This window comes from Canis lupus, chromosome 38, assembly GCF_003254725.2.
Source record: "Canis lupus dingo isolate Sandy chromosome 38, ASM325472v2, whole genome shotgun sequence".
Classification (NCBI taxonomy): domain Eukaryota; kingdom Metazoa; phylum Chordata; class Mammalia; order Carnivora; family Canidae; genus Canis; species Canis lupus.
Genome location: NC_064280.1, coordinates 7,224,811 through 7,247,759, shown reverse-complemented (window position 1 = coordinate 7,247,759; position 22,949 = coordinate 7,224,811). Strand labels below are relative to the sequence as shown.

Below are 22,949 nucleotides of genomic sequence, written 5' to 3'. Positions count from 1 at the left end.
TGCTCAACAGAGAGCCTACTTCTCCCTCTCCTTCTGCCCTTCCTTGCCCCTGCTTGTGGTATCTGTCTCTCTTTCAAATAAATAAATAAAATATTTTTTAAAAATACAGGTAACAGAATGAGCAACAGAATCTGACAATTCTTATTATAAAATTATATATTGGGCACAGTGGAACTTAATGGATGGGGTATTCAGTTTTGCCTAGCTAAGTTATGAATACTTTGAAGAAGAGATAATACAATGCTTAAGCTTAATATTTAAAGACTAATCACTTGATTAATGAACAAGAGGCTAGAGCCATCTAGAAAGAAAGGGTTGATTATTCTGTTAAAAGATATTTTCAAAAAGGTAAAGTCATGATTCTTACACAAATGTAAAATAAATATATATGTAAGATTTTATTTAACTCACTAAAGAGGGAATCAGTAAGTTATAGGGGGTTCAAGAACGCTAGAATGAATTTACACATAGATACAAAATTCATCAGTATCCGTAGGGCAGTAATCAAATGCTTATCTATAGGTATAATCTGCATTTATGTGAACAGGAATCACAGGCATTACTATCAATGTTCAATTCATATAATTATACTTCAAAGACAATGAAAAGGGAAGATAACTCTGAAGGGTGAAGTGGAAAGGACACTCAGTAATCTTTTCCCTTTTTTAAAGTCTTTGACTACTTTTCCTGACAATATAAAGACTAGGTGTTGCACAGCGGCATGATCCATTGTAAGAAGGGCAATAATGCTGTATAGATGGGGCTGACAGGACAGAAGGGATGGGGTGAGAAATGGGGTTGGAAAGATGGGCAGGGCCCAAATCATGAAGCTGAGTAATACCTTTTATTTTGTTTGTCATTAGGGAATAGGAAAAGATAAATGTGAATGACCCTGGTGGTCATTCCCTCTTTTTTTTTTTTTTTTTTTTTCTGTAGTTTAAGAATAATTTAGCATAGTAGTTTTGAGTTAGTTCAGTAGAAGAGTGTAGTAAACTATGGAGATTCTCCCATTTTAATAAGGGTATTTACTCAACCAGTACACTCCCACTGATACACAGATGCTATCTGTCCTCCTTTCCTTATAAATATTTTGAGTAATTGAGGTAAAATCTCCATCTTGGTACTCTTCCATGGAGTTGTCATGTGCAGTTATATCCATGGCAAGCTTGCTTTTAGGTGGAATAGTGCAAGTGCAGAAGATCCTGTGTACTTTGCTGCTTCCCCATCTAGGAGTTTCCTCAATAAAACATATAACATTTTCACTGAGAATCTTAGAAATGTTTGTTTCTTTTTCCCCTCTGCATTAGAGGTAGTCAATGAATTTGTTTACTGTTTGATTTTTTTTATTGTTATTGCTACTAGTAGAAATCTTTTGATTTTTCCAGTTAGCAAAATCAGATAGAAGATTGGAAGAACTAATGTGATCCAGTATCACACTGGGCTCCTATGTTGAAAAATCACCAAATTACTATGATTGAGAGTAGTTGGATAATTATAGAAAGGGATATTTGATTAGTTTTCTGGTGTGCAAGTTCTTGTAGAATTCTCTTACCTCATGATGTTTATACAGTTGACTCTTAAAATGGCTAGTAAAAAAGTATACCAATATGACTACTTGATTAGTAGTAGAACATGGGTGTTTTATAGATAAAAATCAAACATTTAGACTTTCAGGTAGAACTAATTGAGCAATTAGTCTTTTATTTGAGAAAACATATTTGGCTTATAGATTGATATTTTTCAGTCAATCAATCCACAGAGACAATTCTATTTCCCACTTATTTCAATCTTCTGCTTTTCCTTACAATTTACCTATTGAAAAATGGGGCTGTAGTTTCTCCCAGTCTGGATCTCACTGATTGCACATTCATGCTGCAGTTCACCATATCCCTCTGTCTTCTCCCATTCCTGCTAACTGGCAGCTGGATCCAGAGACTGGGTCCAATCTGATTTGATCTCTTTGGAAAACTGTCTGTAGAGTATGGACAGGCTATAAGGAGCCTATAATGTTTGATTGTCTTTTTTTGTGATCTTAACAACCAGTGAAGTTAATGCCTATATATAATAATTTATTGGTTTAAAAAGTTGAAATTTTGATGCTACTATTTCACTTTTCTTTGTTGGTTAGAATTCTTTTTAAATAAATACTTCCTCTTATCTACTGTTTGGTTATTTGTAGTAGAATTAATTGGAAAGGCAAGATATCTGCTTAATTCTTCCCTGTATTAGCCAATTTTCATTAATGGCTTGATTTTCTACAATCTTCTGAAGGTAGACAGTTCTTTTAAAATAATGCGATATAGGGAAACAGAACATGAAAGACTCTTAACTCTGGGAAACAAACTAGGGGTGGTGGAAGGGGAGGTGGGCGGGGTGGGGGTGACTGGGTGGCCGGCACTGAGGTGGCACTTGAAGGGATGAGCACTGGGTGTTATTCTGCATGTTGACAAATTGAACACCAATAAAAAATAAATTTATTAAAAAAATAATGCGATATACACCCCATAGATAAAAAGAATTTTAATCTGTTCAATCTATTCTAATTATTAAAATTATTGAAATTTGAATAGTCTCATTTTGGTTAGTGGAAGACTTGCAATGTCAGCCCTTGAATATCTTTTGAATTGATGCTATTAGTCTTTGATAGCTTTCTTGCTAACTGATATAACAAGAGTGACCAGTCTCAGCTTTTACATCTCCTGTCTCAGACCTCAGCAATGTCTCCAATAAACCTACATAGCTATTAGAGAGAAGTGACATTTCAAGGCCACAATCTGGGTTGTATTGCTAATGTATTAGTAATTGTATTTGTATTGTAAATGAGGTCTTTATAGTGGAAAGAGAAAATATTTACAGGTAAGAAAAATATATATTCTAACTATGTCCAACATAAAAGACTAGAAACTATGACCAACCTAGTATCAACTTGCTAAATTTATATTGATACTTGCAATTGAATTTCAAGACTAAAGAGATTTTAACTCTTTCTTATTGCAATTATGTGTCCTTTATTTCAACCTAAGAATTAAGTTTCTCTCTCTCTCTTTTTTAAAGATGTTATTTATTTATTCATGAGAGACACAGAGAGAGGCAGAGACACAGGCAGAGGAGAAGCAGGCTCCCCATGGGGAGCCCAATGAGGTACTCAATCCCAGGACCCTGAGATGACGATCTGAACCAAATGCAGATGCTCAACCACTGAGCCCCCAGACACCCCAGAATTCAATTTGTCAGTGGCACAAGGAATGATAAGTTAGAACATCCAATAATTATTCATTTTAAAATTATTCTCAGAATAATACTAATATCACCTCAACTACTACTGAATTAAATAAAACTTGAAAAGCTTCATTGAATCCAGATTCATTCTAAAAGTACAAGAAAACTAATTTCACAACAGAAGTGTGTCAACAGAAAATAAACAACAGAAATGTATCAAGTTCAAATTCCATAGGAATGTATAATAAGGAGAATTAGCAGCATAGTAGTATAAATTGTGTAAGTTCACAAAAGATAAGTATGAAACCCAGCCTCATTTTATTTATTAGTATTATTTTTAAAAGATTTATTTATTTGAGAGAGAGAGAGAGGGAGAGAGAGAGATAGTTCAAGTTGGGGGAGGGGCAGAGGAGAGACTCTGAAGCACACTCCCTGCTCAGCATGGAGCCAAAGGATAGGGAGCTCAGTCTCACAACCCTGAGATCATGACCTGAGCCAAAACCAAGAGTCACTTAGCCAACTGAGCCACCAGGCAGATAAAGTGAGCCATGCAACTTCAACCACTGTCTTAAAAGGCTTTAGCACAGGGAAGAAGTATCAGTTTTATTTACAGACTGATACGTTTACAGGGATATTCTTTAAATAGAGAAAAAAAATACTATTTTAAGTCACAGAAATAGAGACAGCAAGAGAACTGAAATTCGCAAGACAAAGTATTAGAAAGAGTTCAAGAACTTTGTGCAAGGTTACCTTTGAGTCTGGCTTAATACCAAGCAGCTCACATGCACGATAAAACTCCATGAGTACTGGCAAAGAATACTTATCATAAGATATAAGTTAATAATTTTCAGAGCTCACACAGGGCTGAGGGACATTCAATTTCTTAATATCCAAAATAGGAAAGTTTTAATGAACACCCTGGGAATTAATAAATTTAGAAGTCATCATACTTTAGTAATTAAGGCTAATCTATGTCTACCATATCAAAGTTTAAATAAAAGTCTTTAAAGACAAAACTGATAAATAACTTCTGGGCAATGTCAACTGCATCATCATTAAATGAAGACTAACAAAATCCTGATACTTAACATCATAAAATTCAACTGTTCAGCATCCAATAAATAATTATTAGACATCTGATGGATTGGGGAAATGTGCCATCATGAAGAAGAAAATCAATATGAAAGAAGACCCAGATCACGGAGATGAAATTTTCAGAACTTCAATATAGTTTTTCTCAACATCTTCAAGAATAATACATAAAAAACATAATGAAGATAATCAAATTATTAAAAAATAAAATCTCTAGAACTGAAATAAAAACATTACTGGATAAGCTTAACAACAAATTAGGCACTGTGGCAAAAAATAAAAAAAGAAATAATAAAAAGTGAATATTCCTGTGAAGGTATAGCAATGAAAAATGTCTGAGAATCAAAGAGAAAAGAGGCAAAAATTTGAATATTTCCCAAGTGATTCGTGGCGTTGCATCAAGGGGTCAAATATATCTGTAATTTGAGTCTCTGAGAATGAGAGAAATGGCAAAAAAAAATGGAGAGCTAACACCAGAAGTTTCCAACTTTGGCAAAAACTATAAACCCACAAATCCAGAAAGTTCAACAAATCCCAAGTAGAACGGACACCTCTTCTATCTTAACCAAATCTTTAAAAATCAGAGATAAAGGAGAAATCTGAAAAGCAGTCACACTCTTATATTCGAATGTAAGACTATTAAACAAACTGTCAGTGACTTAACAAGAATAATGGAGGCCAGAAGACAACAATGCAATATCTTAAAAATATGCTAAAAAAAAAAGCAACTGTCAACCTAAAATTCTATCCTGTGAAAACATCCTTCTAACTTAAAAGCAAAAAAAAAAGAGAGAGAGAGAGAGGAGAAAGAGAGAGATTTTCAGGATAGCAAGAGCTGAGCAAATTTATTTTCAGCAGACCTTCACTACAGAAAATGTTGAAGGTTGTCAGACTAAAGGACAATGTACCAGATGGACTTGTGCACTTTTGCACAAGACATGAAAAGAACTGGAAATGAAGAGAACTGGAAATGATAAAATATAGGTAGATATGAAAGACAATTTGTTCCCACTTAAAATACATATTTAAGAAAAAATTGTGCCCAAGAGTGATTATTAGCTGGTCACCCTGCTGCAGCCGCCTTTTTTCTTCCTCTCCTGTTGGCATACACAAAGAATAAATCCACATATCTTCTAATTCTTTTTCATGCCTTTATACAGGCCTTTAATGCAGTTTCCATATTTTTTGTCCATATTTTCACAGTTTCTCTCACCATAGTTCTATCAGCTTGCTGGTAGCACATCTTGTCCACAATTTCAACCAATCTTATGAAAAGCATCAGTAAGTTTCTGTCTCTCCTCTGGATATGGTACTTCAGATATAGTCTTTTTACAGTCAATCTTCATCCAAGGTGAATTTAAAAATAAGTTCAAAGTAAAAGCTATAGAATCAGGAGGGAGTGTGTATAAATACACACTAAATATTCTTTAATTTCAGTTCTGCAAATGTTTTGAGCTCCTAGGCGGTAGCCCTGACAACTATTTTCTTGAAATTAATAACTTGAACAGACTAAAAATAAAACAGGTCTCTTTTACATTTGTTAACTTGTTTTTTAATATCTACAATTTTAGAGGAATTAAACTAGTCAGTCCTGGAGATCAAAAGCTCTTCAAAAGATTAAATCACATGCTCCTGGTTTTCAAAGCCTCTAATAATTCCAGATCTTCTCTTCCACTGACTTCCGAGACTTGGCAAGAATAAATCACTTAGTATCTATCATTCTTAGTTTCCTTTTCTACAAAATGTGAGTTATGGACTGTATCAGTATTTCTTAGATATTTGGTTGTCATGAAACAGTAAAAGAAGTGGAGGCTAATCAACTTCAAGTTGCCATTTCATTTTTAATAAGGACATAAAATAAACATACAAACTGCCGTCTCTAGTTAATATCTTTCATCAAAAACAACATTTTAACAATTAAAAAAGAGAAAGTCAAATTCAAAATAAGGAATTCCTTCATATTAACATACATAGAGTTTAAGAAAAAAATTTACAGGGAACATGGGTAGCTCAGTTGGTTGGGTATCTGACTCTTGATTTTGTCTCAGGTCATGATCTCAGGGTCCTGGGATTGAGCTCCATGATAGGTCTGCACGGAGCGGGGAGTCTGAAGATTTTCTCTCTCCATCTCTGTTTGCCCCTCTCCCTGCTGGCATGCTCTCTCTCTCATTCTCAAATAAATAAATCTTTTTGTTTAATTTATATATTGTCTTTTTCCCCATTTTCACCATGGACTGATAGAAATTTCCTAAATATCTAAAATCATTCCATGAACCTGTGTCTAAAAATTATTGAATGAAATGCTTTCTATAGTCTCTTTCAAATATAAAACCCCGTGATCTATATTCTTATTTTGATACAAGATGTTAAGCAAATGTAATTTACATTATATAGCAGTATGTCAATTAAATGTAATTTACTTAATTCATTGTCATTAAAATAAATTTAAAAAAATTAAGAACAGGGACGCCTGGGTGGCTCAGTGGTTGAGCCTTTGGCCCAGGGTGTGATCCTGGAGACCCGGGATTGAGTCCCACATCGGGCTCCCTGCATGGAGCCTGCTTCTCCTCTCTCTGCCTGTGTCTCTGCCTTTCTCTCGGTGTGACTCATGAATAAATAAATAAAAATCTTAAAAAAATAAAAATAAAAAAATAAAAAGTTAAGAACAAGGAAAATTATCTCCTAATGTTCAATGTGGTACTTCACCACAACATATTTTACTATACACAATACATATTTAAAAACTTTTTAAAAAGTTCCTGTGGGAAATGACAGTGTCATTTGGGTCTATTAAAGCACCATTCTGGTTGCACAAACTAGAAAGAGAAGTTGCACTGTGGTAATACTAGTCTTTATCTTAGAGACCAACAGTCATTTTGCAAATTTGTGGTATCATTTCCCTAAACAACTCAGGACCAAATTGTACTTCAGTTCCTCAGTTCTACTTTTTTGTGGAGACAGAAACACAGCTCTTGGTTCTATTTGTTTTTCTTTTAGGCACTGCTAACAGAGTTATGATAACTTATTGTACCATGAATAATTATGAAATAGTATTGACAGGTGAAGGATGTAATAAATTAGACATCTCTTCATTTTAGAGAAGATGGAAACATCATTGGTTTTCTTTTCTCAATTAAATATGTGCGAATCAAAAGAAAAAACTTTTTTCAAGTTAATACATGGTTCAGGAAAAGAAGAAACAAGCAAAGAAGCCAAAATCAGGTAAAATCATGATCAGCTTTATACTTTTAAAAACATGATTGATGTTGAATATTTATTAGCACTTGTTTTTAAAATATCTGATTGAAAATATACTGAATATACTGTTACGACTGGGGAAAAAAAAGTCTCTTAATTAGGAGTAAACACCTGTTAAATCTAAAGTGCTTTTATTTTAGAAAAAAGTACAATAATTTTAACACAGAGAAGAACTAGTGACAATCTTAATTGAAATATAATCTCAAATACTTTACAATCACTCAGGGAAAAAACAAAATATATTTCCATATGCTATCCTAATTCTTCCACAGACTGAATAAAATTCACCAGGAAAACCATTGAGTCATTGAGTGTGTGTGGGAAGTAGATGGTGGGTGAGAAGGGATGTTCAGGTAATTACCAATCCCAAATTTGTTTGACAGTCAGAAGGAAAGATTTTAATTGTCATCCAACTTGTCCTGAAGCTAATGCCTTTTTTGTTACAGAGCTAAGGAAAAAAGAAATAGGCTAAGTCTTCTCGTGCAGAAACCTGAGTTTCATGAAGAAACCCACTTCAGTAGATCTGGGCACTTGGCCAGAGAAACAAGGTGAATAACTTTTAATTATTTGAAGGAAGATTTTTGCTGATTCTATCATTAAAGGTTTAAGAAAGAGGAAATTAGGGATTTCCATTTTATTGGAAATTATACAGTAATATAAGGAAGGTTAGAGATCTCATTTCAAAAAAGTAAGAATATTCCATAAAATTAAACCACTTTAATAGCTTGAATTAAATAACCTTATAAAAATTTAAAGATGCTCTTTTAAAATTATATACCTGCCAATTTTAAATGATATATTTTACTTCTTATAAACTGATGAAATACTCATTAAATTAAGAGTTTTCACCGTGTAATATTGTCATAGAGGAGACCTAGTCATCTCTTTCCTTAGTGGTTTGGAAAAAGTGCCTTTAGGAATAAAGGCAAAAAAGCATGAGAAGGAAAGTTTTGTCATTTTTAGCCATTTCTTTAATTCAAACAGAAAATTAAGTGGCCTTATATACTAGGATAATAAAAATTCTTCCAAATGAAAAATGACCAATAAAAGATCAAAGACAAATATAAACAACTTTGTAAATTATAACTATAAAATATTTGTTGTATTACAACTTTTTAAATATATATTTTATCCCTTTAGAGCTTCATTAGCCAAACTTCCTGTATCTGTTTAAAAAAAATTGCTGCATTACGTGGTGAGAGCTTAAAGGAAATTGCAGTTTAAAATATTTGACTACAAGATATTATCAGTTAGGTTCTTCTATTTGCTGAAATAAACTGGATATGCAGAGATAAATAGTTTTCTCAAGAAAAAAAAAGATAATTGATTTCTTTTTCTTTGTTCTTAACATAACACATGATTAATTTTCTTTTTTTAAGATATTACTTATTTATTCACAAGAGACACAGGAAAAAGGCAGAGACACAGGCAGAGGGAGAAGCAGGCTCCCTGCTGGGATCTGATGCAGGACTCTATACCAGGACCTGGGATCATGATCTGAGCCAAAGGCAGATGCTCAACCACTGAGCTACCCAGGTGTCCCCATATGATTAGTTTCAAATAAAGTAATTCATACACTCATGAGAAAATACTTAATGTTATTTTAACATATTGTTTGAGAGGAAAAAATCAATAAAAATGTTGACCAATATTTTTGAAGTTTTCAATATAAATACAACTTTCATTACATAATAATAATAAAAAAAAACCCTATGGCTGAGAAGAGCAGTGTTACAGCATATGTTCGTTCGAGCAGATCCATAAACAGAATTTCTGCATACTCCTTTATAAACATTTTGTTTCTTGAACAGAGTCTCCCCTGAAGAAGCAGTGATATGGGGTGAATCATTTGATAAACTGCTTTCTCATAAAGGTTAGTGGTCTTTTTCCCAAATGCTTTATGTCTTAATAGAAAATTATGCAAAGTATGCATGTAACTCTACAAAGCAGGCTGTCATAAAAATGTAGTCTGATTAGTAATTTACAGCAATCCAAGTTTCTGATCAAAAGAAATAACTAAATTATAGAATAGTCAACAAATGGCAAATATTTTTTAAATATTTTGATTTTATTTTATTTATTTTTTTTTAAAGATTTATTTATTTATTCATGATAGACATAGAGAGAGAGAAAGAGGCAGAGACACAGGAGGAGGGAGAAGCAGGCTCCATGCACCGGGAGCCTGACGTGGGATTCGATCCCGGGTCTCCAGGATCGCGCCCTGGGCCAAAGGCAGGCGCCAAACCGCTGCGCCACCCAGGGATCCCCAATATTTTGATTTTACTAAAAAATAATAATTGTGGTTGAAATAATATTATCTCTTTGTGCTGTGATTAATAGTTTCAAATGTTTTAATTTATTGATTTTTGAATGAAATCCTTGGTTTTTAAGTACCCAATTATCCGTGTTATTTTTATTGTTAAGTGATCTAAAATCTAAAGTAGTACTTTTTTAAGTTATTTATTTATTCATGAGAGAGAGAGGCATAGACACAGGCAGAGGGAGAAGCAGGCTCCATGCAGGGAGCCCGATGTGGGAAACCATCTGGGGACTCCAGGGTCACACCCCGTTTGGAAGGCGGCGCTAAACCGCTGAGCCACAGGAACTGCCCTAAAGTAGTTCTTTTATTCGAAATTCAGGAAACCCTCTTGAAAATACTTTTTCTCAAATTTTGTAAATATTTCACCCTTCATATCAATTATCTATTTTTAAAGCAGAATTTCATTGAAGAGTTGAGAATCAGATGGGTATTTAAGATGAAGCTCTGTAGATGAAGTAGAACATGAGGACAAATATTGACTTCTTGTTTGTTCAAACTATGATAAAGCATGAGTCAGAGGACAGGTTGTCTAGATTATTACTCTTTTTATTATTTTTTTTAATTTGACAGTTTATTGTAAGGAAACAGATATCTTTTCATATGTGGATGCTCAAACCCAGCACATCACCTGATAAATATTAACTGCTCAAATAATATAACCAAATTTGTTGCTAGGAACAAATTCCTAGGTTTTGCAACAAATTTGTTGCTAGGAACAAATAGCCCAGGTTCCTTTGAGGGCTGAATTCTGGTTTTCCTCTGCTACATAATCTTAGCTAAGCTTCCTAATACCTCTGACTTTTAGCTTCTTCAACTGTAAATGGAGATAACAATGTCTTTAGCTCCAATAGGAATGGATTTCTCTCAGGATTAAATGAGATGAATAAGAAACCAATAACTAACACTACACAAATGTAAATTAGTACTTCTATTAAGAAAAATAATAATTATCAACAATAAATTTAAGAATCTTTTTCTATTTTTCAGTTTATTCCCAACTGGGTAAAATTACTTAAAAGATGAAATTTCAATTTAAAGAAACATATAAGTTGTACTTATTTGTTGAACTTAGTAAATTGGTACCTAATCTATTCATCATACTCTCATGACCCATACAGAGAGAAGAAATATTCAGTGAGGATAATTAGACCTACAGAAAATTTTCCCTTGGCATTCTGTAATCATTCCGTTTTACAAGTAGTCAAAACTGGGTGGAAAAAATTAAATCTGCTGCTCTCTCTTTTTTCTCTGCTGGTGGAAATATTAAAGAGCTATAAAATAGCAGCAGTTTGAATCAAGAGGGTTCAACATGATAACAAAAGTCAGCACTGACCCACTTGGACATTATTATCATTGCTCTTGATCAAAGTGCTAATTAAATTATATCGAATTCACAAAAAATTATGTTACCAGTATTCTTTTAATCAATCCCCCTCAAAATCCAATTATTTTTAATTGCAAAGCTTATTATAATATTAAATTATAAAGCTTAAAATAATCAGCTAAAAAAGTCTTTTGTTTGCAGTGGTTGAATTCAGCTCATTTCCACTGTCTTGACTCCAGGCAAACAAAAAAAAAAAGAAGAAGAAGGAAAGATCTTATACTCATTAGTATACACACACACACACACACACACACCCCAAGAAAGACCTTATTCTATCAAATTTTACAGAATTCCCCTTTGGTTAAATGAGTAAGTTTCTCAAATTCTGTATGTCATGTCTATATAAAGGAGATAGAGATTGTATTAAATTATTCAGATGGGAAGTGCAATGAGAAATCAAACAAAATATAAAATCAAAATAAAATAGAAATTTGAGTATTTAGTTTGACAAAAATGGCTGATATTAAAAGCAGTGTATGCTGATTATTAGCATCTTTAGAAATAGAGCCACAGAATAGATGGTTCTTACTCTAGATATTAGGGGATTAAACAAAATTCACTAGCTGGACAAGAAGAGAGACCATCCAAGTGAAGAGCCAACATAGGCATGGGGCAGTAATCAGTGCAACTTATTTAGGGAGTTAAAAAGAAAGTAATTCTTTGTTGAGAAACAATTTGAAAAAGGAAGAGTGTCTTGGGATGACAGACAATAGATGAGATTAAAACGGAAAGAGCATGGGTTTGTTATATTTCACAGAACCAACAGAATCCATGGAGTGTTTTGATAATCCTACTATTTTATCCAAATCTCAATATTCAAACATAGTTTTAACTCTTTTAAAAATTAAAAAGAACAGAAGATAAAATCGAAGAAAATCTAACCAAAGTATGGGCTTTAGTTAATACAGTGTATAAATATTTGTTTATCAAGTATAACATATATACCTTACCAATGTAAGATGTTAATAATAGGAGGAAACTGGTTGTAGGATGTAAGAAAACTGCACTATCTTCATAACTTTTCAATAAATCTAGACCTACTCAGAAATAAAATGTTCCTCATTTGTTTCTTTACAGATATTAGGATACATTTTTTTCATCATCACCATTTGACAAATTTGTCTGAAATTGTAAATGAACCATAAAAATCTATAATTTAACCACATATATAGAAATCAATAATTTCTAATGCTATATTTAATAGAAACAAAAATTATGAATAAATAAAAAATCAATATCAGATTATATCTGTGTTTCATAATCATCAATTTCAACTAATTTTAGTTATTAGTCTTATTGATTGACTTTATCAATATAAAATTAGTCAATTCCAATAAAATTATATTTATATGCATATTACACTTAAGCATATATGTGTTTTTGTATACATGCATGATAATGTTGCTGAACAATATATGTTTGAAAATAATTAGCTAGTTATAAAAATGCTATATAACTTGCAATGTATTGTGTAGCCTTTTAGAAATTATTAAAAGAGATTAAATAGATGAGTGCAAGATTTCAACAGGCGGAAGGAAAAATATTCCTGAGCCAATAAAGAGGCAGGAGAATGACAAGGGAAATAAGAGATTTTGGTGTAACTTGGAAAAGCAAGCATTTCACTTTCACTAGGGTGGAGTAGGGAATGAACACATTGGGAAATCAAGTTACGGACAAATTTTGAAAGAGATTGTTAGAAAACTCTGATGGACAGAAAAATAGAATTCTATACATGCAATGTCGACTCCCTGCAAGATTGTCACAAATATAAAAGCTAACCTCAAGGTAAGGGCTATTTTGGAAAGAAAACAAATGACCTTGGTGACTGACTGTGCATGTATTATAAAGTGAGATGATGAAGAGATAAGAGATGAAGGAAAAGAATGAGCCACAGATCTCTAGATTTTATTCCATATTAGCAAGGGGATGACAGCCTTTTATAGTTGAGCGAAACAAGATTTGTGAGAAATAACAGGTCAGACTTTGAACTTATTTAGTTGCTTGTAAACTTTATCAGAAGTTTTGCAGGGATTTTGTAGGCACACACCTAGAATATGGAAGAGTAATTGATTATGAATAAAGATTTTCTAACCATCGCATCTTCAATTAATAATTGATGTGATGTGAAAGGGGCTGTTATTTCCTGCAGAGTCTCTATCGATAAGAAAATCTTCCAACTACTACATAACTGTGTATTTTCCTGTGTATCCTTTTTTTCCAGTCATTGCAAATAATTCCAATATTTTTGACATTTTCATTAATGAATATTTACCTGGACTTTTTTGTAACCTGTATTGTGGTTCTACTAAACTTAATCCTGAGAATAATTCATAATAGTTGAGAGAAGTAGAATATGTAAGTCATTGCACCCGCTTGCTTTAAAAATATAAACTGATTATACTGTGGAAAATACTAGTGCCTTTGAGTAAAGGCTGCAAGGAAATGAGCACTTAACTTTTGGGGAAGGAAATGAGTACTTCTCCTTACACTTTTTACCTTGTGGCTTTTCAACTTGCCCTTCCCAATTTTCAGTTACTGATTTTCTGCAAAATAAGGGATTCCAGTGTTCTACAAGTTAAATTTCTGAATTGAGCTAACCCATAACAAATAGTTTCTTAATCTGTCTCAGAATAAAAGTAAGTAAAATCCAGTCTAAATTTTAAATGGATCACATAAATAAATCATTATTACAAAAGTAACTACAACATTCTGTGTCAGGTCAAGAACTATGAAGCTAAACATTAAAGGGAAAACATGCAACCTAGTAATACTGTACTTGGGTTTCCAACTTGAGAGTTTCTTGACTTTTTGTTTCATTTGGTTTCTTGGCATCAGAAAAATTTTCCAACAGATGCCAGAGTTTCAATTTAGAAACATGCAATCACAAGCGTTTCATATTTGTATGACACATTGAGCCAGCTTCTTCCAGTGTGAATTCTAAACCCAGGTTCCATCAAGCACTTTTGGCAGCTGCAATCACCACTGCTGCCTTCTAAAGAACTGTCTGGTAAGTGACTCCTTCTGTGTACGAAATGGTTCCATTGTGACCTGACTTAATATAGCCGCCCAAAGTGGGTAAAAGAAACAGGAAGTAACTAATGTGCTGTGATAATCTTGCACAACATTGCATATTACTTTTTAAAAAGTAATTTACTTAAACTTTTAAATAAATGAACTATTCTCATTTATTATTAATTCATTTCTTTTAAAAAAAAGATTTTATTTATTTATCCATGAGAAACAGAGAGAGAGAGAGTCAAAGACACAGGCAAAGGGAGAGGCAGGCTCCATGCAGGGAGCCCAACTCAGGACTTGATCCTGGGATTCCAGGATCACACCCTGGGCCAAAGACAGGCACTAAACCACTGAGCCACCCAAGGATCCCCATTAATTCATTTCTTGAATCAGTATTTAGTCTTCTTTATTATATTCATATTATGCAAACAAGATCCATTTTCTTTGATTAACCCATTATAAGCACTTTCAGCACATAGTACTCTCCCTAATATTGGTGCTATGGTTTCATTCCGAAGGTTTGTATCAAACTCAAGACTAATTATGGTAAAAAAGGCCTTTTGCATGATATTCCAGAGCACAATGGCTGGGACATAGTTTACAGTCATGTTTTGTGAACTAATAAAGGGCTATATATTAAAAAACATTTATGTTATTTTTTTTTGAGAGACTTCTATTTGAATTCCATGCAAGTTGATTTTCCTCTGCTCCTCCAAACAAAAGAAATAACCACCAAAATGTCCTTACTTAGCTTTTAGTATATAAATGCCTCTCTTGCCCATCCATTAACCTTCATATTCCTCAGAAGTAAAGACTTTGCTCTTTGATGGCAGTTTATAACTTTGAACAAAATATATCTGGGTTCAACATTATGCATTGTATTTTACCAGCTATAAATTTAGGGCAGCTTCACTCTTGGAACCTCAACTTCTTCATCTGTAAAAATGGGTTACTCAATAGGGTTGACATGAAAATTAAATGGAACTGTGCCTATATAAGGCAATGTGCCAAGACCTTAGCAAACACTCAAAACTTCTATTACAATGAATACTATTGCATTTTCAGTATAATACAATCCTCATATTCATACTAGGTGTTTCATAAACAAAAGATAGGTGAAGAAAGTTATTTTTAATATGTAACAATTTCAGTTGCCTGGCATATGGGTGATTTCTTTTAGATGCTTAGTGCAAAAACACTTTATTATAATTGAGATCTATTAATAGGAAAAATAATGATCATATTCTCCCCAAATTATGAAATTTATTAATTCAATTTAAGAATAATTTGGCATTTAAAAACTGATCGATCATACTTATACATGACATATGGATAGAATAAGTTGAAATCAGAAAAGTTTTTTCCTTCTCTCTGGTCAATGTAACTTTATTCACAGACTCCATAATACTTATACTTAATTTCCTCTTTCCAAACTAGGTTTAACCTAGAACAGACTATTATCTCATTGCAAGATTGCAGGCATTTTATTTTGACTTTGAAATATATACATTTTTCAGGTATTTGGGGAAAATCTTCTGTGTATCAAAATGCTTCAAAGAATCATTTCCCATTTAAATTTCCCTTCTGGGGAAGCTGGGCTGGCTCAGCAGTTTAGCGCTGCCTTCAGCCCAGGGCACGATCCTGGAGACTCAGGATCCAGTCCCATGTCAGGCTCCCTGCATGGAGCCTGCTTCTCTCTCTGCCTCTCTCTCTGTGTGTCTCTGATGAATAAATAAATAAAATCTTAAAAAAAAAAAAGTTGTGTTTAATCAGGAATTATCTTATTAGCATCTAATGACTGCAGACAAGTTCTGGCTTGTTTGTCAGTTTTAAATAGAGCTTCTCAAATTTTTGTAAGCTTGACCTTTGTCTGTCTTCCTAGTTTCTTCATAAACGTTTAACCATTAACACCTGGTACTCAGGGTTAATTTATGAGGAAAAAAAATCCCCCCTTATTCTAGTGAAAATGCTAATGAAAAAAAAAAAAGAAAATGCTAATGGAAGAAGCAGTTGAATAGAGCTGCATGATTCTTTTGTCATGGTAGTGGAAGTCATCACATATGCAATACTTTGGAAATGTCTATAGGTTGCCATGTCATTTTCTGTTCCTGTATCTCTAATATATTTTTAAAAATTGTTTACAACATTAAAAATGGTGCTTCATGGCAAAGAGGACAAATTGTATATATTAAGAGAAATAAATGGTGAAATGTAAAGCATACTTTGAGGATTTGTATTAGTTTCTCATTGCTGCTATAACAAATTACCATAACTTTAGTGACTTAACACAAATCTACAACCTTACAGTTCTGTAGGTCAGAAGTACAGTATAGGTCCTATTGGGGGAAAAAATCAAGGTTATTGTCCCTTCTGAAGGGTCTAGGGGAGAATTCCTTCCCTGTCCATTCAGATTTTTAGTAAAACTCAGTTCTTTGCAGTTTTGGAATGAGGTTTCCATTGTCTCTCTGACTCTAAACTCCTGACCATTTGCACCTTCTAGAGGCCACCTCATTTTTTGGCTCATGACCATCTTCTTCCATCCTCAAAGTCAGTAACAGTCCTCGCGTTGTATCTCTCGAACCACTCCTCTGTCTTACTCCTCCACATTTCAGGAGTCATACACTTAGACTGGATTAGATTATTCACCTAGATAATTCAGGATACTTTCCCCATTTCATGGTCCCTAACCATACTCACATCTGCAAAGCTCTTTTTCCCATGTAAGGTAACATATTCACAGGTGCAGTTCAAATCTGAATTGTTCAAGGGTCAACTCTAGTAAAATATCACAAATAAGATAATGATATACCACCATTTATTTAACTATTTACCCATTAAAAACATAAAGAAGTGTTTTTTTTAAATTTTATTTTACTTAGACATTTAACTTTTGTTTGTCTTAACATCTCTTTATTGCTCCTTCTAATCAAAATGATAGCCTTGCTGTATAGAGTATTCTTGGTTGCAGGTTTTTTCTTTTAGCACTTTGAGATATCATGCCACTTTATTCTGGTCTGTAAAATCTCTGCTGAAAAATCAGCCAATAGACTAATGGGGTTTCCCTTGTATTGTAACTGTTTTCTTTTCTTTGGCTGCTTTTAAGGTTCTCTCTTTATCTCCACTTTTTGCCATTTTAATGACTTTGTGTCTTGCTGTGGACCTCCTTGGGTTGATTTTATTGGAGGCTCTCTGTGCCTCCTGGATCTGGATTTCTGTTTCCTTCCTCAGATTTGGAAAATTCCCAGCTATTATTTCTTCAAATAAATATTCTGCCCCTCTTTCTTTCTCTTTTTCTTCTGGGATTCATATAATGAAAAAGTTATTACACTTGGTAGTGTTGCTGAGTTCCCTATTTTTCTCATTTGTCCTGTTCTTTGGAGACATATGCCTCTGTCTCTTCATTTTATCTAACTCTCTGTGCCTGTTTCTATGTTAGAAAAGTCAGCTACATTTGCTCTTGAAAGTAGTGGCCTTATGAAGAAGTCCTATGGTGCCTTGTAATGAAATCTCCCCTGTTCACCAGAACCTGATTTCAGGTGTCTCCTATGTGTGTTATGTGTTTTACTGTTGTGGCTGAGCTTGGGGTGCTTGGCACGGGGGTCTGTTTTTGCTACTTTCTGTGTGCGTGCAGTATCCCTTCCTCCTGCAGAGAGTCTCATGGGTCCATTTGGCTCCCAACTGTGTCTCTGCCCTTCCTACCCTTTTCAACATGGCCTCTTCTCTATATTTAGGTGTGGAGTCTTTTCTGCCAGGCCTCAGATCATTCTCTGGGTTACTTACACTGATACAGGTGTTATCCAGTTGTAGATAATAGGTGGAATAGTTTCCTGGCTCTGTAGAATAACCCCCACACCCCTGAGAAAGACATTGAGGGACCTGAAAGATACCCAAAACAAAGTCCTGAGCAGGGATTTGTCCCTCTTACCCAGTTCTACATATGATACTGGCCTCATTTCAACAAGAATGACACTTACCTTTCATAATTGTGAAGATTAAAGCTAATTTATATGAGATCTCTCATGTATATTATGCAGATATGTATTACTTCACTACATTAGAGGGAAGACATAGCTATTCTGTTAATATCAGCAGTTATACTTTAATATCAAGTACTACTTTACAGAAGAGGAGGTGAGTGAGGGGATGGATAGGTGATGGATATTAAGGAAGGCACTTGTTGTGATGAGCACTGGCTGTCGTATTTAAGTGATGAATCACTAAATTCTATACCAGAAACAAATATTACACTGCATGTTAACTAACTTGAATTTAAATAAATATTTGGTGGAAAAAAATATCAAGTAGTATAATTCCTCAGCATTAATATTGTATAGTTAAGATATATAATTTCTTTTCTTGGTAGATGGACTGGAGACCTTTACCAGATTTCTTAAAACTGAATTCAGCGAGGAAAACATTGAATTTTGGATAGCCTGTGAAGAATTCAAGAGAAGCAAAGACCCTCAACAAATTATCCCTAAAGCAAAAGCAATATATGAGAAATTTATACAGACCGATGCTCCACAAGAGGTATAGTAAAGATGATTATAAAAATTTAAAACTCCTTGAAAAATTTTTAAGAGAGTCTGCCTTTATTAAATTGGTATCTTCATACATTCTACAAGAAAGGTCAAGATTTTATTGAAGCAAAAATGAGTATTTATGTAAATTCCTACATACAAACAGAATGCATTTAAGGCTTTGCCATGGAAGCAAAATTATAATTGAAGTCATTCCTTGGGGTTATTTTTATTCTACACTAAGAATGAATACAATTACTTGCAACATTTAGATTCATTCACTTATCCATATTAATCATCTAAGCATAAGCAATGTGCCATCAAAACTAATGATTTCTATATGTGAGGAAGGCAAGACAAATTGAAAAGTTTGTATAATGTACCATTATGTGGGAGCACATCTACCTATGCAAAGTTTTGATTATCCCCAAAATAATTATTCTCTTTGATAGACTAAAAGAAAATTTTATAATTGATAGATGAGGGAAATCTAATTTAACAAGGTTCAAGTGAAAAAACAGTTGTGATTTTCTTTGATTGCAAGCTCAATGTGAGATAACTTTGTGATACAAATACTAAAACTATAAAACTAGCAAATATTACCTGATTACCCTCAAAAATAATTTAAATAGAGTTTCTGTATCTTTATTATGCATTCAATAAATAGTGTTTCTTCACTGGAGTGGTAGAACTGGTAGTCTATCACTATTAAAATTTATGTTTCACTATAAATTAGTATTGTCCATAAAGTAGCATTGTCTATGTGGATATCATTTCACATGGAATGATGACTGTTTTTTCTTGTTTCAATATGATTCAATCTGTTCTGTGTTTCAATACATTATTCTGTTTTTCCCATGGCCACTTTTATACACAGATTTTATTTATAAACAGCTAGTTGTATGGTGTTATTCATGAGGGAAAAAGAAGGAATCCTAACTGAAAACTTACCTCTATCAGAATCAGATATAGCAGTAATGTTTTGATAAAAAGCATTAAAGAATTTTTTATCTTTAAAAGACATCCATTTTCAGCACATACTTGATGGTAAGAAAGCATCATAATAAAATGAAAAGAGCATGGAAATAAAACAAAAGCCCCACATTGAAATCCCAAATATGCCCCAAACTCACTGTTTACCCTCATTCAAAATAATTTAATTTCTATGAAGTTTTAGTTTCCACTTTGAAAATGATTTAACCTAAAGGTCTGTATGATATTTACAATGTTTCATTATTCTAAATTAGCAGAGAGTGAAAAGGGCCAGGATTATAAAAAGAGAAGAGCTAGATGAAATGCCAGCCCAGAATAAACCATTGGATCCCAAGATTTATAACCAAAAAACAAAAACAAAAACAAACAAACAAAAAAAAAACAACAACAAACACACAAGCATCTAGATGCATTATGCCCATTCCAGCACTGGATCAATCCCGCACTGTTTTTCAAAAGTGTTTACTTAAGTAGATTGACCATAATCATACTTTTTTATTATTATCATTCCAGGTTAACCTTGATTTTCATACCAAAGAAGTCATTACTAAAAGCATCACCCAACCTACCTTACATAGTTTTGATGCTGCACAAAGCAGAGTGTATCAGCTTATGGAACAAGACAGTTACACACGTTTTCTGAAATCTGACATCTATTTAGACTTGATAGAAGGAAGACCTCAGAGACCAACAAATCTTAGAAGACGATCACGCTCATTTACCTGTACTGAGTTTCAGGATGTAAAGTCAGATGTTGCCATTTGGTTGTAAAGAAAATTAATTTTGCTCATTTTGATGGCCAATTTGTAGTCTGCTTTTAAGATATAACATGCTTACTTTTAACAAATAGGTACATCTTTAAAATAAAATGCATCATGTCAAAGGATTTTAAAAGTGTAAATGAAAACTTAACATTTTAACAACACCTACTATATCTGTCAGTGTATTCTGTAAAGCCTTCCATTTGACTTAATTCCATTCATAATCAGAAAAACCTATTACATAATAGAAAGGAAGTAAAAGAGTAATAACAATGTTTTATAGAATGATTCATAAGACTGTAAAGTTGAATAGAAGTTAAGCCAATAGTTAGACCAAATACCTAGTTTGGATATTTTTTTCTAGATGTAAACAAATTAATGCTCAGATATCCATATATTCAGAATACATTTTTCATAATGATGAAGATTCTTTTTTTCTCAGTTATAGAGAAGTGGTCCTGTTCTTATAATAGGAGAGGGCAGTCATCTGTTCTGCGGTTACAACCCTGGGTTTGAGAATAAACAATGTATCACTTCTAGTGATAAGCCAGAAACAGAAACCCTGGGGAACAGATTCACTTATATAGAATTTCCAAGTTAAACATAATCCACATCGAAAACTGATAATAGGATCCATGTTTGGGCTCATTTTTAAGTAAATATGAACATGCTACTGTAAGTGGAACACATTTCCTCTTTTTTATTTTTATTTTTTTTATTTTATTTTTTTTGTGGAACACATTTCTAACAGTCACAGAACCATGACCAGATTCTACCTAACTCCAGACTGGGGCTAGGAACATCTAACCTGCTAACAGAAATTACTACTAAAGTACTAAAGTAGTGGGCAGTCAGTGGTTTGAATGAGGCCCAGGGAAGATTTATCCCAGCTGTATTTAGGTTTCATTTTTGGACTTTCAGGAGTGGGATAGAAATTAGAAATGAGAGGAGGTAAAGAAGCAAGGAGTCCAAACCCTGGAGACTCATGTATCTGCTACACTGTCTCCTATAAAGAAAGTGTTCCCCCATTGAGCATGTTCTTGTTCCAAGTCTCATTGAATCATTTCATACTGTATTATTCAAATAAGATTATGCTCATAAGTTATATATATGTCTCTACTTTAGGGAAATATTTAATTTTAGATGTGTGTTGCATGTAAATGTCTATATCTAAAGATGTCATACATTTGGCTTTGGCAAATGTTGTTTTAGTTGAAATGTAAAATATAAAAACTGAGAATCACCTATAGTAATAAATATTTTTAATTTCTTCATTCATATAGTTAATGTTTATTTGACCACTAAGTGCTCTTCCTGACTGATTATCCTTTCTGTCATCAAACTACACATAGACATATTTTCTTATTTTAGAATGATACCGGGATAGAAAGTACTCATTATTTTTTCACTGATATTAATGCTAATTCAATTCTTTATACTATTATAAATATGAAGACAAGGTGTCATGCATTTCAAAAATCCACTAAGAGATGATTTTTAATTTTTCTTTGGCTGATTTGTAGTTTTCTGTGGAAGTGTCTTTTCAGAATCTGATTGCTTCATGCACAGTTAAGACATGATATACAAGCTTTCTGATCTCATTAGAAAAATCATGGACTGATTTTAACAGCATTATTCAGGACCACAAATACATATTATGTTGCTTTCTCATTTGTAATACTTTTCAGATGTGTCCAATATCTTGTTTAAAGTATTCAATGAGACCTTTCAAAAACACACCAGGACTTTCTGATGAAGTTAATGCCTGACTTCAAGGAACTTCTATCCATGGGAAGGACAATGTGGTCACAAACAGGAAACAAAACAAACAGAGAAGTGAAAGAAGCCAAGTAAAAATGTGCAGACAGTACTGAGCATTGGCTGAAGGAATTACAGACATATGTAATGAAAGCCTGAGAACTTGAGAACCTCAGTGTCTGGGTTCCCGGAACAGATATGTGAGCCTCAGAAGCTCATTTAACTTCTAAACACCTTTACCTGACACATTTTATATATACATAAAGGCTCAGGATTTCTAATTCGGATCCTCTAAGGTCCCTACATTTACTGATTCTAAGTAGACCACCTGATATTCTGCAAAGCACCTCTTGATTAATGCCCAAGCAAGGAAAAGAGGCAAATAAGTATGGCTAATGAAGGAAAACTTCTGACTAAAGATTAGTATGGGCTATTGGTCTAGGAGTAAAAAGTCACATTTTGTGTCTTCACAATATGTCTGAGTATACTTTGTAGTATGAGATTAGATATTGAATTGTTATCTTTCCACTGTAACTTGCTTTAAAATGCTTATCTCAGGGATCCCTGGGTGGCGCAGCGGTTTGGTGCCTGCCTTTGGCCCAGGGCGCGATCCTGGAGACCCGGGATCG

The 22,949-nt window shown here is 33.4% G+C and overlaps 1 protein-coding gene across 1 annotated transcript; it reads left to right on the top strand.

Moving 5' to 3' along the window:
- Nucleotides 1-7,137: 7,137 nt before the first annotated feature.
- On the top strand, nt 7,138-21,836 carry RGS18 (regulator of G protein signaling 18). The gene is made up of 5 exons (XM_025421014.3): nt 7,138-7,533; nt 8,016-8,117; nt 9,381-9,442; nt 18,652-18,818; nt 20,315-21,836. Exons 1-5 carry the CDS (start codon nt 7,415-7,417, stop codon nt 20,570-20,572), a joined length of 708 nt encoding a protein of 235 aa, XP_025276799.1. The 5' UTR covers nt 7,138-7,414; the 3' UTR covers nt 20,573-21,836.
- Nucleotides 21,837-22,949: the final 1,113 nt, after the last annotated feature.

What these genes read in the sequence shown, in the direction of transcription:
- RGS18 (XM_025421014.3), top strand. Translation starts at nt 7,415, where the DNA reads ATGGAAACATCATTGGTTTTCTTTTCTCAATTAAATATGTGCGAATCA. An exon ending in AGCAAAGAAGCCAAAATCAG is followed by an intron (nt 7,534 to 8,015) that starts GTAAAATCATGA and finishes TTTTTGTTACAG; the next exon opens with AGCTAAGGAAAAAAGAAATA. An exon ending in AGACCGATGCTCCACAAGAG is followed by an intron (nt 18,819 to 20,314) that starts GTATAGTAAAGA and finishes TTATCATTCCAG; the next exon opens with GTTAACCTTGATTTTCATAC.